The sequence below is a fragment of the Myotis daubentonii genome, chromosome 13 (genome assembly GCF_963259705.1).
Source record: "Myotis daubentonii chromosome 13, mMyoDau2.1, whole genome shotgun sequence".
Classification (NCBI taxonomy): Eukaryota; Metazoa; Chordata; class Mammalia; order Chiroptera; family Vespertilionidae; genus Myotis; species Myotis daubentonii.
Window position 1 is genome coordinate 63,979,957 of NC_081852.1, and position 13,698 is coordinate 63,993,654.

A 13,698-nucleotide genomic window follows, 5' to 3' on the forward strand; every position below is an offset into this window, starting at 1 on the left:
AGGAAGGCAAGGAGACTCCAGGTTGGGGTAAGTGGGGGTGAGGGCGGGGAGGGGTGGCTCGCAGCAAACAGCAGGGCCGGCTGCACTGCGTTCTAGGGTGGGCCTAGCCCTGTGGCACTCGCTGTCTGATGTGCTTTTCCTCACCTGTTTGCCAGACTCGGTCGTGATGTTTCCTATGATTATAAAGTCGCCCCCCCTCCTGGTAGAGGTCCCTGAGAACTGGGATGGGCAGCGTTGTTCCCCGTGGCACGCCCAGGACGCTGGCATGGAGCCCGGCAGGTGGAGGGTATTTACTAATCACCTGCTGACCTGCAGGAGTGAGAGCCCGGGGGTTCCCGCCTGGATCAGAAGGAGTCGGTGGTGGTGAGGGGATGCCGGGCCCAAGGTGCAGTGGGCATTCAGACCCGATGAGCGGTCACCGCGGGCCCCTAGCCCGTGCTTTGTGCTGAGAGCGAGTGCCCTGGGGAGCGCGGGGTAAGGAGGTCGGCTGGCGCAGGTGGGCCTGACACTCAGTGTCCGGCCTCAGCCAGGGAGCAGGAGCACTGGGTCCACGCAGCTGTAAACACCTGGCAGTACTGACACTTTACCGCACAGGGTTCTGGGATTAGTCAAACGTAAGCTCCTTTCAAAGCAGGAAGGAGGTGGTCGTGCCTTTTTATCTTGTGTCATTTCTCATCAGCTGTAACTAAGGTCACTGGCCTCTGAAATGTCGTTCCACTTTACTGTAGATATTGTGGGACCAGGAAGGGGGTCTCGCAGAGAATTTACCCCGTCAGTGCTCTCCGATGGTGGCAGGGAGCTGGGCTCACCAGGGAGAACTTGGAGTCAGCTCCCATGTCTGTCTGTGGGTTGGAAGGTGCCACCTTAGGGAGTGTCAGACCCAGTGACTAACTGCCGTGTTCTAAGCAACAGCTTAGCAAAGCAAACACCAAACTGATGCTTTTCATCAACGTGGCGAAGGCCACACTCAACACGCACAGACACACACAGACATTCATTTAAATCTTCAACCTGCCTTTAACAGAAATTAAAGACACTTTGAATCTTACTTTTCATTTTCTCTCTATTATTTTCTTTCTCTTCATCTTTCATCCTATTTCTTTCTTTTTTTCTTCTCTATCCTTTTCAACTTATGACCCTTCAGTTTGAAATTAAATTTGGGCTGTAAGTTGACTCCCTGAATCTTTTCTTCACAAGCTTTCTTTGTATTTTCTAGAAGAAAAAAGATTAACCCAGGGTTTCCAAAATAAAAGCAAAGATTGTGATTAAAGCTGAATTGGAATCTTTACTCGCTACTAGTAAAATAAATAGCCCGTCTTAAGGAAGCTTTCAAGTAAGTCCTGGAGCCTTTGCCAGCCCTGGATTTTAATTAAAGAAACACAGGATTCCATCACTTCTGTTTGTCGGAGGAAGAAATATGTATTTTTAGGTTTTCAAAGCTTAGCCTACAGCACGTGGAGCGCATCTGCTGGCTTTCAGAAATTGGGGAGCACAAATGGATGCAGATGTTTGGGCCCTTTGTCTTCCCGTCTCCGCTCACCTCACGGCTGAGCGGGTGCCGTCCCAACACCGTTTCTGAAAACAGAGCGGCTCGAGTTACTTCCCAAGCACCCCCCTGGGGCCCGCAAGTCAGCCTCTGTTTATGTGACGGAGCCAGGGAGCAAGGGTCTGCGCAGGGCTCCTCCGAGGGCTCCGCTGGTGTTGTCTTTCAGGGGAAAGAAAGGCTGGGTTTCATAACCCCGCTCTCTCCGCTTTCTCTGAGGTGCTGCCACGCTAATGGATTGTTGTCGGCTGGTTTTGTTTATGTGGTGTCAGAGCTTCTCTGGAGGCAAGTGGTCGTAGGAAAGCCACTGGGTTCGTTGTAGAAAGTGGGGTGCCTGTCAGCTTTGCCCAAGGGAGGACTCTACTCTTTCTTTCTGCTCAGTGCTTCTCTCTCTCTCTCTCTCTCTCTCTCTCTCTCTCTCTCTCTCTCTCTCTCTCTCTCTGTATTTAAACAATATTGTCTTTTTTGTGTTCTTACATTTTTATTTAACTTGAACTTTCAAAACAAACCGCTGCTTTATCCTTTTCTCAAATACTCACAAAATCCTCCGAACTTTTCAAAATGTTTATGAAGTATTCCTGAGAGTGAAATCTCATGAAGAGCTTTGCTTCAGGACCAGAGTTCAAAGGCAAGTCCGTTTGGTTTTAATTTGAAAACTGTAAAAACAAAATTCCCTCAAAATGGCAGGGTGTGAATTGGTAACCTCAGTTTTATTGCCATCGGCCGAGCCCATCCCCAGATGCTTCCAATTAGAAGCCAGGAACGCTCACTTGGGTGGATATCATATGAAAGCCTTTCTTTACTTTTCTCTCATTTTCTTTTTCCTGAGAAAAATAACAGTCTCAAGTTCTTTAACTTTAATTAAAGAAATAACTTCTTTTTTGCATGTTGTTTAAACTTATGCAAAGAAAAATGTAATGTTGAGAGAGAATTCTTACATGTCAGATTTGTAAACATATATAGTCCTGAATACATAGGGGTTTACATATATCTTATGAAGGCCAAAAAAAAAAAAAAGTTTTTAAAAGATGTTAAAGCCTTTTTGAAATTGAAATCATGCATTTCTGGATTTACTATAGTCAAAGAGTAGACCTTTTAACACTTGACTTTGTTTAAAAAGGGGTAGTCATTCCAGTGCTTTCTTCAGGGTTGTTACAGGGAATTTTCCATTATAATATAAATAGTAAGCTTTTCTTTCCTTTTTCATCAGTTGTACGTTCAGTTGTAAGAAGTACTTCTGTAGGAATCTGGGAAGATGTGATCGGATAAAAGAAACATCCAGATGTTTCTCTGAAATTTCTATGATTTTTAGACTTCTCTTTATTTTCATTTATTAGTTTAGATTGCTCATGGAAGTGGAAGTATGTTGTCAAGACAGTACCTTTTAATTTATTAGAATGAAATGAAATTGTCAACTGAGTCTACAAAGTGAGAATTTTGTGACTAAGGATGATGATGAAATTTTACTCTAGAAAATAACTTCATTTCATATATAAATTAGAATACTCTCATACATGAAAAGAAATTTCCCTGTGTTATTAACTAGCATTTAAAAGACATCTTGATTTTGAAACTGGATATTCTTAGCAATCAGCTCAGCAAAAATCATATGTCAATTATTTCTCCCAAAAGAAATAGGAACCCAAATCTTCCAGATTGGCACAGGCCTCCCAGTGGTCCTGTGTCACACAGGCCCTGGATGCCCTGTGACTGTGGGTGGGGCGCGGGCATGGCTAGAGTCCATGAGCCCGACAGGAAAGCCGCTCTGGCTGCCTTCCTTACATGTGGTGCAACCCTCCCAGGAGCCTCGGAACGAGGGCGTACGGTGGTAGTCATGCCTTTTCCCTCATGTCTCCTCAGGGTCATTACAGACCTTCCGACTTGCTGTGTCCTGAGACGTACGTGTGGGTGCCCATCGAGCAGTGCCTGCCTTCCCTGGAGAACTCCAAGTACTGCCGTTTCAACCAGGACCCCGAAGCAGGTACGTGTGGAGCAGAGCTCAACGGGAAGCCGTGGCTCTGGTCCTAGAATTCATGTGCTGGGGCTGTGCCTCCTAACAGGGTCCAGAGAGCTTTCTGTCTATTGTAGAGTGTGCATGAGTGTGTGTGTGTGTGTGTGTGTGTGTGTGTGTGTGTGTGTGTGTGTGTGTGTGTGTGTAAGAGGGACCACATGCACACACACAACAAATAGCTTTGCAGAGAAATGCAGACAACTCGTGTGCTGGTGCTCCTTGCTGACTGAGTTCCTCATTCGATTCTTTTTCACATCTTGCTTGAGGACTGACTCCAGCGTTCGTTACTTTTACTCTCAGAGTGCGTAGGAGTTGTTCCCCCGATTACTTAGCGACCAAGATAGAAGTGCTGACCAGTTGGACTGAGTAAAGTTGTGGAAGGGCTTCAGGGTGGAGCTGGGCAACAGGCTGTGATGGCTTTTGGTTTTGTGATACTTTCTTGACTTTCTTCTTGCATTTCTATGCTTCTCCTTTTCTGCCTCTTGCACCTCCTGCCCAGAAAACCCAGCACAATTTCCCTCGTGTTCCCCATGGGTGCTCCCCCTTTTTTTAAATAGTGCATCGAAGTGTGGTGGAAGCAAGTTCCTCCTTGAACCCTGCTCGCTGCATTAATTGTTGGGAACTCAGTCCAGGTTCCTCCTTTATCCTGTGCTCACTGTCATTGCTGGAAGCACTCACTGCTCCATCCTGCCGCCTGGTCCAAGTGGGTGCACCGGTTCTGGTCCTGCCCTGCTACGCCAGCGGTTGGGTCCGAGCCCCACGGCTGGGGCTGGACCTTCTGGGCTACTGGGTGGTAGACGGAGAAGCCGTGAGATGCTGTGGGTGTGTGAGGGAGTCTTTATTGTAGGAGCTAGTGGCCATGTAGCCATTGCTAACAAGGAGCCACTGGACAAAAAGATCTTCAAAGCGAAGTCCCATTCAGCAGGTAGCTGCTCACGGCTAGTTAACAAATCATCTTCCCACACAGCAGCAGGAGCCTCTGTCCCCACAGCTGTTATCTGAGCAGCCGCAGCTGCCTCTGGACCCACCGCCTCTCATCGTAGCCGCCTCTGAGCTCTCTCCGGCTCTCTCCAGCCTCTCTCTCCAGCACGCTGGCTGGTCAGTCACATGCATTCGACTACTGAGACCAAAGTAGTGACATCATGTTTGGGTTGTAGAAGGGCACAGTGTACCGTGAGCTTGCTGTGTCCTTGGACACTCGATTCAGAGCACCATGCTCAGAGTGGCCCTGGCACCGGGTACTGTAGGTAGAGCCTTTCATACTCTGATGGCCTAGAGCATCTGGCGACTCTGGTGTGGTTCCCACAGAGTGTTAACAAAATTCAACAGTAAATCTTAAAGATCTTACTGGCTGTGTTCAATGACTCGTAAATCAGGCAGCATCCCACCTAGCAGACACCAAGGAGCTCCGAGGAGCTGTGCACAGTGGACGACTTTATAGGCAGAAGAGGGCGGGACAAGGAAGTCACACTAGCAAAGAGCTGGTTGGTTGTGGCAGGGTCTGCAGGAGTCTGTCAGGCAGCTCACCTCAGGGGTGCTGACCATGTCATCCCAGCTGGGCCGGTGTAAGGCCCGGCTCCTGGGGGGCTGGCCCTGAGAAAGCGAGGCAGTGAGTCTCGGTTTGCTGACCGGCTGGGCACAGGGGACTCCACTCGGGGCCTGTGTTATCAGTATTGAATTTCACAGTCCAGACACTATTTGAAATCAGACTTATGTCCTGTGGTTTTAGGAAATTAAAGTGCAGTTTCTGCTGGAATGTTGTGCGTGCTGTGAAGCATGGCCGTTTGAGATTGAAGTGGCGTTCGTGAGAAACGTCCTCTCTGGGGCCAGGGTTGCTTCTGCTTACCCGGACGCTGACGCAGAGAAGTAGTGCTGTCAGTCAGCGGGTGCTTTCTCCCAGGTCCCGGCTCCCCTCCAGCCTCCAGCAGTCAGATCCCCACCGAAGGCACCGCCGCCACCCTAGTCTCTGTGAAGCACAGTGGCTACGGGTGCACCAGGGCCCACCTGTAGGAAAAGTTACGTTTCCCATCCTGAGTGGCTGCAGGCCTCTGGGAACCTGTTCCTCCCTCCTCTACAAATACACCCTCCCCCCACCCCCCGCCACACACACACACACTGGAGATTTAGGTTCTATGGTTATTTCTCAGCTAGGAAGACTGGGTAACAATAAAAACCCGGTGTATTTCCTGCTTTTAAAGCACTGGGGTGGGGGTGGGGAGCTGACAGCTGAAGTAACTTGGTAAAGTCTAAAGAAATCACCAGCGGGCCTTTTGTTTTTCGTTCAGGACCTCAGGTCCTACTGTAAAGAAAGAATCTCAAGGTTTCTCAAATGATTATTTTATTTTTGTTACTCCTCACCCGAGGATATTTTTCCATTGATTTTTAGAGAGAGTGGGAGAGGGAAAAATAGAAACATTGATGTAAGAGAAACACATCGATGGGTTGGAGTGGGAGAGGGAAAAATAGAAACATTGATGTAAGAGAAACACATCGATGGGTTGCCTCCTGCATGCGCCCTAACCAGGGCTGGGACCAGGAGGGAGCCTACAGACACAGTACGTGCCCTTGACCAGAATCAAATCCAGGACCCTTTGGTTCGCAGGGCGACACTCTGTCCACTGAGCCAAACCGGCTAGAGCTCAAATGATTTTTAAGTCTTCAGTTGTTTTAAATTGATAGTTGGATATGGATAGATTGAATATTTATCAATCTTGGTGTATGCGGCTGACACTAACCAACTGAGCTGCCTGGCCAGGGCAGGTAGATTTAAAAATTTCTGCATCAAAGTTACATCTTACCTCTTTTTAAAAATTACTTTAAAAAATTCCTTACTGGGACACTAATAGAAATTTGTCCAAATGCATGAAACCACGCTCAGGAGATTGAAGCGACACCGTCTCCTGCAGCAGCGCGTTGCTGGGTGTGCGCTCCTGCTCTTCCTTGTCCGGGCACCCTCGCTGTTACGCCTTCTGGGAAATAGCCTGACTCATACTGACTTTGGACTTTCCATAGTTGGGTTTGATTCCTGGGTTGGGTCTGTCGTGCACTTGTCTGACAATCCACATTCTCCCGTTACATCGCACTCACGCCCAAGTACATGTAGCGTCGTTACCATCGCTGTGCCGGCCACTGTGCAGCTCTCTCATGGGGAACGGTTGTCGTGGTTACGTCATAATGCTGTAGCAGCGCACAAGTGAAGAGGATCACCTCTCATCACGCTTCGGGAAAGCCTACACGTTACCAAATCTCCGAGAAGAATGAGTGCGTTACGTCCCGTGAGGATAAGTCGCGCTTTGCGCTCTCAATGCACTTCCTTCGAAGCACCTGTGTCTCCTGTGAATAAAAAGCTAGGAAATCAGACAGTTGTTTCTCGCGTTTTCCTTGAAGATGAACACGACATAGAACTGATGGCGTATTCGTGTCACTAGTGACGGAGCGCGTGTCTCAGAAAGCGGGGTTTGCGGGATTGCCTTCGGTGTTGATTTCCTGAAGTCAAGTGGATGCATTAGAGAAGGAGGGGAGGGTTCTGCAGTGACACATCTGGCCGGCTCGGCACTGGCGGGCCTGCGTGGACGCGGAGTCTGGTCTGGGGTCTCACAGTGGCTTGTCCTCGAGCCTCTGCCGTCCCTCAGGCTGCTGGGCGTGGGCACTGAGGACGTGTGTCAGGCAGACGGGCACGATGGCGGCTACCGAGGGGTTTTGTGAGGTCTTAGGACACGGTTTTCCTCCTTTCATAAATAAATCCTAACAATTTATTTTTAATATTTTAAGTGTCTGGTAAATTTGTTTAGCTTTTAAATTGGTTTTAAAACTGATTCTGTATAGTGTGCCAAGAATCAGAACCTGCCTTTATTGTAAATAATGACTGGTGGTTATAAACCTGCAGAAAACAGAAATGTATTGTTTTGTCTATAACAATAAGTGGTTTCTGACATTAATACAGTGTACCTATTGAAAAGGTGATTGATTTAATTTTCTGGCCGTAATTTAAGGTATGGTAAAAATATGATAGGAAACTCTGAATTTACATGTTTAAATGCATCTTATGAAATTGTTAAACCTGCTAACTTGGGCAGATGTCTGGTGGAGCAAGGAGGAGAGTGGTAGGATAGGATTATGGGTGGGGGTTGACATCACTTTCTATTTTTTTCTGTATTATTTGGTTTTGCAACAAGTACTCTTTTATGATTTAAAAGGATATTTAAACATAATGTGCTTATTACTGAGTATTCAGTAATTTCATAGATGACTAATTCCCAGGAAATTCGTTGTTACTTCAGGTTAGTGAAATACTTTAAACTTTATATTGTATCGTTCTTTTTATTCTCTTATTACATGTCTCGTTGATCTCTGTTCCCTTTTCCTAAAGTACTGGCAGTTTTAAATATGGGTGTGTGTTTTTTAATTGATTTGAGAGGGAGAGGGAGAGGGGAGGGGAGGGGAGGGGAGGGGAGGGGAGGGGAGGGAGAAACGTCCATCGGCTGCCTCCTGTGTGCCCCCCAACCAGGGTTTAACCCGCAGCCTGGGCATGTGACCTGACCGATAATCAAACTAGCGACCTTTCAGGGCATAAGATGGCACTGAGCCACACTGGCCAGGATGTGAATTTTCTTCAATAAATATTATATTGGGGAATTTTTTTGGAGATTTGTGACAATTTATAAAAACAGATGAAACGCGTAGCTTAGAAATAGCAAAAAAACACTTAAGAAAAAGCCATGTCATGAATGCATAAACTACTGTATATAGGTAGTAGTGCATTTACCACCATAAAATATGCACAAATCTATTGTAAAATATCTGACATAAAATTAACAAACTTGCCGAAGTCGGTTTGGCTCAGTGGATAGAGCTGTGGCCTGCGGACTGAAGGGTCCCAGGTTTGATTCCGGTCAAGGGCATGTACCTGGGTTGCGGGCACATCCCCAGTGGGAGATGTGCAGGAGGCAGCTGATCGATGTTTCTCTCTCATCGATGTTTCTGGCTCTCTGTCTCTCTCCCTTTCTCTCTGTGAAAAATCAATGGAATATATTTTAAAAAAAAAAAATTAACAAACTTACACATAACCACAGACTGCACGTGGCACCATTTGCTGTGGAGAAAAATGTAAACAAACATAGAGGTGCATTCAACCGTAATGTCGTGGAGAGCTGGGTGGTGGGGGTAGGTGTGTGGGTTGTGATGCGTGTGGAGAGCTGGGTGGTGGGGGTAGATGTGTGGGTTGTGATGTGTGTGGAGAGCTGGGAGGTGGTGTAATGCATGGGCATTAATGTGCACGAAACTGAGAGCAGGAACCAGGTGCTGCCTTTTCCTTTGCTGTCGCTCCCCCCCGGGAGGGAGGCGGTGACCTAGCAAATGTACGTGTTTTCCTGTTGTAAAGCACATGGGTTTTTCTGCTTCGGTTGGATAGGAAGTTATAAGAGACAGCACACTGTGAAGTTGGTATGTCCAGCCAGGGCTGCAGAGCCACTGCAGGTTCACCACGGAGAACATCTGCTGCAGGGAACCGGAGTGCTTGTGTCTGATGCGCGCCCAGGGGCACTGAGGGACAGCCGGAGCTGGGCAGCAGCAGGAGGCCGGCCGTGCGCCTGGCTGAAGAAGAAGGGGCCGGGCTGCCCCAGAAGCTGGAGCCTGACAGCATCAAGAGCAGCAGGAGCCGCTGCCGAAGCAGAGCCCGGGAGGAGAGGGGAGACGCTGGGGAGAAGTCCTGGCATCTGTCCCCCCAGCTCCAGCTCCCGCAGCGAGGGCAGAGCGCAGGCGGGACCCCCGGCCCTGGGGATGGGCATGGGAGCAGCCTTGAGGAGACACCTCCTGCCACGTTATGCTTCCACCTGGACCAAGGGGAAACCGGAAATGGCACTGGACTTCGCTCTGTGGTGTGAGGACCCTCTGGTTGCGTCCTGGAGTCGCCTGGTCCTCACCCGCCCACGCTGAGCAGGCTGGTGGGGCATGTGGTCTGCTCTGGCCTGAGTGACCCCTTTGGGAAAAGCTGTGGGTGGCTGGCACGCCCATCGCAGGCATCTGGGCAGGCCCGGGACGTAGTCAGCCTGCAAGGCCTGCTTTCGCCTCCTCACAAGGTGATGGAGGCAGGTAGCCTGAGGCAAGCGCATGACCTGGCCTCTCAGAAGCTGCAGGGCTCTGTGCTCTGTTTCTCCTGACACTGAACTAGATTTATCCTCCTCAGCCAGTGGCTGTCTCGTGGAGGACACAGTGTCAGTTGAAGAGTCAATGCTGATTATTTAGAATTAGGAGCAACTGTCAGAAATGGAAACCTAGAGTGGGTTGGTGTAAACAGATCGTTATTCCTGTTTTCTGTGAAGTTCTAGACATGGCCGTCCGGGGCTGGCATGGCCGTTTGGTTCCACGAAGTCTCACGTACCCCGAGTCCTTCGTGGTTTTGCTTTTGGTGAGCTGAGGGAAAGCTCTTCACCTCGGGCTCCCAGGCAGAGGCCAGGCTGTCCTCTGGCGTCTAGTGTGCTGCTGACACCCAGAAGGTCCTTTACTGGGAAAAAGCAGACCCGACAGTGACAGCCACAGCCACAGCAGGCTCCGCCGTGTTCTCCGTGACCCTGACCTGGCCGCCCGGGTCCGCCAGGACTGTGAGTGGGTGGAAGGCTCGGCGCAGAGGGAACCTTCAGCCTGGGGTGCGCCGGCTCGAGGAGAGGCACGTCCGCGTCAGTCTGCGCAGGAAAGACCTGACTGTGCGCCTGATTGTGGTGAGACCGTGACAAGATGTGGGGACAGCGTTTCCACGGCACACAATTCTGTCTCCCCGACGTGCCAGGAGCGCACCCTCAGCAGGGCCTTGGGCGTGTCTAACCCGCTCAGGTGGGTCCTCCTGCTGTGCGCCCTCCCTGAGCCTTCTGCTCCGAGGGAGATCTCAGCGCTTCTGTCCGTCTGTCCAGTGCATGGCTGTGAGTTAGGGAAAGGAGTTTGCTCTGTGCCTTTTTTAATCCGTGTTTTGTTGTTGCAGCGGATGAAGGTCGCAGCAGGGACCCCGACCGGCTGCAGGTGCTGTACAAGAAAGCCATCCTGCCTTACGGCGTGTTCAAGCAGCAGCAGCGGGAGCCAGGCGAGGAGGCCGCCGTGCTGCAGTACGCCAGCCTCGTGGGCCAGGCCTGCTCCGAGCGGATGCTGCTCTTCCGGAACTGAGCCGCTCCGCCGGCCGCACCCCGTGTGCTGGGGCCTGTGCCGCCCAGATGCGCCGCTGCGGGAATCCCGGTCCGCCCACAAATCTCTTTTATTTTGACTATCATATGGCTTTTGTAAACTATTTTGTGGAAATGTACTTGTGAGAATCTCATGGTTAATGTAAAGATTTAAAAAATATGTTATGACCTAGCTCCATAATTGGGGTTTATAATTTCAGAAGTTTGTTTTATGAATAAGACATGGTAAACTTCTCTTATTGTCAATATTTTAGAAAGTAAAATTAACCCGTGAATTGTAAGTAATTTTAATTACAGTTGTGCCTGTTTGTTCTGTTAGAATTCAAAGCAGAGTGTGTCCTCAGATCCATTAAAATATTAGTTTATGCCAAAAAACAAACAAAACCCTGACGTGTGGGGAAGAAGGTGGGGGCGCATTTCATCGCTTAGAACACGTCTTCTCAGGAGAAGGGAACTGCTGTTCGTTCTCAGTGTCCAGTCCCTGCCGAGCGTCACGTCGTGTGGGTCAGAAGGGCGCTGGGGGGCAGGTGCCAGACGGCACAGGCGTCTTGACACCAGGTCTGTGGACCCCACGGCCCCGCTCGCCGCCAGCGTGGCATGGTTTCTTCCGGGAAAGTTGTTGCTAGTGCTCCTGTCACTCAGTTTCCCAGTGTGGACAGTTGATCTGTATTTGCCCAGGTACGTAATTTGCTCTGTTTCTAAAAGTTTAGGAAGTGAGTTTTCTAAAGAAAATGTTGGCTCCTGCCTTCCCTGGCTGCTCATTCCTCTGGACTGAGGACACTCGTCGTTGGTTCTTGATTGAGAATTAGTTCCTATCCGCTGTTTTCGTAGCTGTGGCCTCCGCTCTAGGGTCAGGGTGGAACTCCGTGTCTCGCCCTTTGATTGGGTGTCACTGGGGATGCGACCCTGGTCATTGAAGTGAAGCCTCCCCCGCCCCTCCCACTTCGTTTTGTTGGAGCAGTTGCCCCTGTGGCCGCTGTCAGGGTGGCGGGCTGTGCTTGGGAAGGAGGGCAGGCCGGCTGTGGAAGCACGAGGATGGGTGGTTTTCTCGCGTTTTCTCCGTTGATCTGTCTCTGTTGACGTGTCTGAAGCAGAGCCCGGGAGGAGAGAGGAGAGGCTGGGGAGAAGTCGGCTGGTTTTCTCGCGCTCTCTCCGCTGACCCCTCGGTCCCGGCAGCCCCGTTCCGGCTTTGGTCTGTGTTGTGTTGCGTGAGCCTTTTGAGACTGCTCTAAAGCGCAGTCATCTGACTCTCACTGCTGCCTTTACATGTTCTTCTACATGCACTGAATTTAGATAAAACATTGTACAGTAATTTCAGCCAGCTAGAGCAGAAGGGAGACTCACAAAGCAGTGTTTCAGAAGTCAGATGTCTAGACATCGAACATCCAGGAAAACTGCATATTCACTCAGAGTGTGGTTCCACCTGCCGTGTGCGGCTGCATGGCCACCTGGCGATAGTGGTGAGTGAGCCGCGTCCTCTGAGAGCAGGGATCTCACGTTCTCCTGGAATCCTTCAAGGCAGGCTCCAAGGGCATTTGATGGCCTGGCTTACAGCTGCCTTCAGAATCTAGAAAACTGCTTCTCTTGCCCTCTCACCTGAAGGTAGCTTAATTTTTCTTATGATTACGAAAATGATACTGTGAGCAATTAAAACATTAAGAAAAATATAACCAAGAGAGTAAAAATAATCAGAAATCCTGCCATACAGAGAAAGATTAGTCCTGTACACTCGTACGTTATTTTAACATAAATCCGATTCCGTCTACATGCTGTCTTCTCAAGTTGTGGGCTCTGAAGGTGGACGTTCTCAGGTGGGATCGGAAGGCGTGAGTGCTCCAGTGTGGTCGGCAGGGAGGTCCTTGGTGCCCTGGGCCCTCGGATGGCAAGTCTGCGCGTCGGCTGCCTCCCTCTGAGCAGTTGGCGTGTAGGGTGGTGTTGGCAGGGATCGCACTGAGTGTCAGTCAGCGAGGAGACAGCTTGGACCAGCACAAGCTGGCTTTTCCCGCAGGAGGCTCCTTCAGGGAGGCCACTGGTCCGCCTGCCAGGACCTGGGATGACCCTGCGGGGCCTGGTGTTGCTCATGTCACGTGTTGGGTTTTTTGTTTGTTTTTGAGAACAGGTAGCAGTTTCTTGAAAAGCCAGCCAGCCATGTGTTCCTCTGCGTCTGCTGCTGCTGGTGGTGGCTGGAAGGGAGAGGCAGTCAAGGGCAGTGGCCACCTTGTCAGTTGACTCACAGTCCAGCTGGGAAATCGTCTCACGTCCTGGCTTCCTCTAAAGACAGAACCTTTCCAAGCTGGTGGCTCTGGTCACACCCACCTTCCTGTCTTGGGGCAGAAGGTCCTAGAGGTTCCCCATACGACCATCGTTACTTAAATTAGTTCTGTTCTATTGAAACTTTTGTTCTCTTATTTTTACAAAGTGTAATCTGAGCACTTCTTATATTCTAAAATATAGAACCTGTTAGATAAATATGTAATCATTTGATTAAAATTGGATAAGAAATTACTGTTCATTTTCCCTTTCAAACAAGCTTATCCTATTTTTAATCTATTTTGCAAAATATCAGTTGTGTATGGTTGCTTGACATAGTGGAATCTATTACGTAAATGAACCTTGTCAGGTTTTGAAGGATGTATGGTTTGATTTTATAGGCTTTCTATTATTTCAGTGTGAATAAAGGTGAAAAAGAATATGATGAACAGTTACCTAAAACGTGCCTGTCTTTTGCTAACTTTAAAGAAAGGGAAATACAGTGGCTGTAATTGGGAAATGGTTAAGTTAGAAGTTGTTCAAACATGTCCTCTTGTTCCAAAAGAGCTCCAGTGAGGCCGGACGGCTGGCTTGCATGTTACGTTTTTGCTCTCGTCTGTTCCTTCTGAGCGGCCGATTGGGTAACGCTCGAGTGGAGACAATAAAGCTGCTTCTGTCCGCACAGGCTCCTGCCGGTCAATACACAAAAGACATGTGTGCTCCTC

The 13,698-nt window shown here is 49.4% G+C and overlaps 1 protein-coding gene and 1 long non-coding RNA gene across 28 annotated transcripts in view; one reads left to right on the forward strand and one right to left on the reverse strand.

Moving 5' to 3' along the window:
• The window catches only part of ATE1 (arginyltransferase 1), a 51,610-nt gene extending 38,192 nt beyond the window's left edge, over positions 1-13,418 (forward strand). For 16 of the 27 annotated variants that reach the window (XM_059661850.1, XM_059661869.1, XM_059661877.1 and 13 more), the window contains 2 exons: positions 3,404-3,524; positions 6,567-6,912. In XM_059661850.1, the coding sequence (XP_059517833.1) occupies positions 3,404-3,524; positions 6,567-6,751 (306 nt within the window). In that variant the 3' untranslated portion in view covers positions 6,752-6,912. Of the gene's footprint in view, positions 1-3,403; positions 3,525-5,283; positions 5,856-6,432; positions 6,913-10,527 lie in introns of those variants that run through there. The other 11 variants (XM_059661858.1, XM_059661859.1, XM_059661848.1 and 8 more) reach the window with 4 other exon arrangements.
• LOC132214495 (uncharacterized) overlaps positions 1-13,698 on the reverse strand; it is a 385,317-nt gene that overhangs the window by 48,256 nt on the left and 323,363 nt on the right. The gene's annotated exons all lie outside the window — the stretch shown is intronic.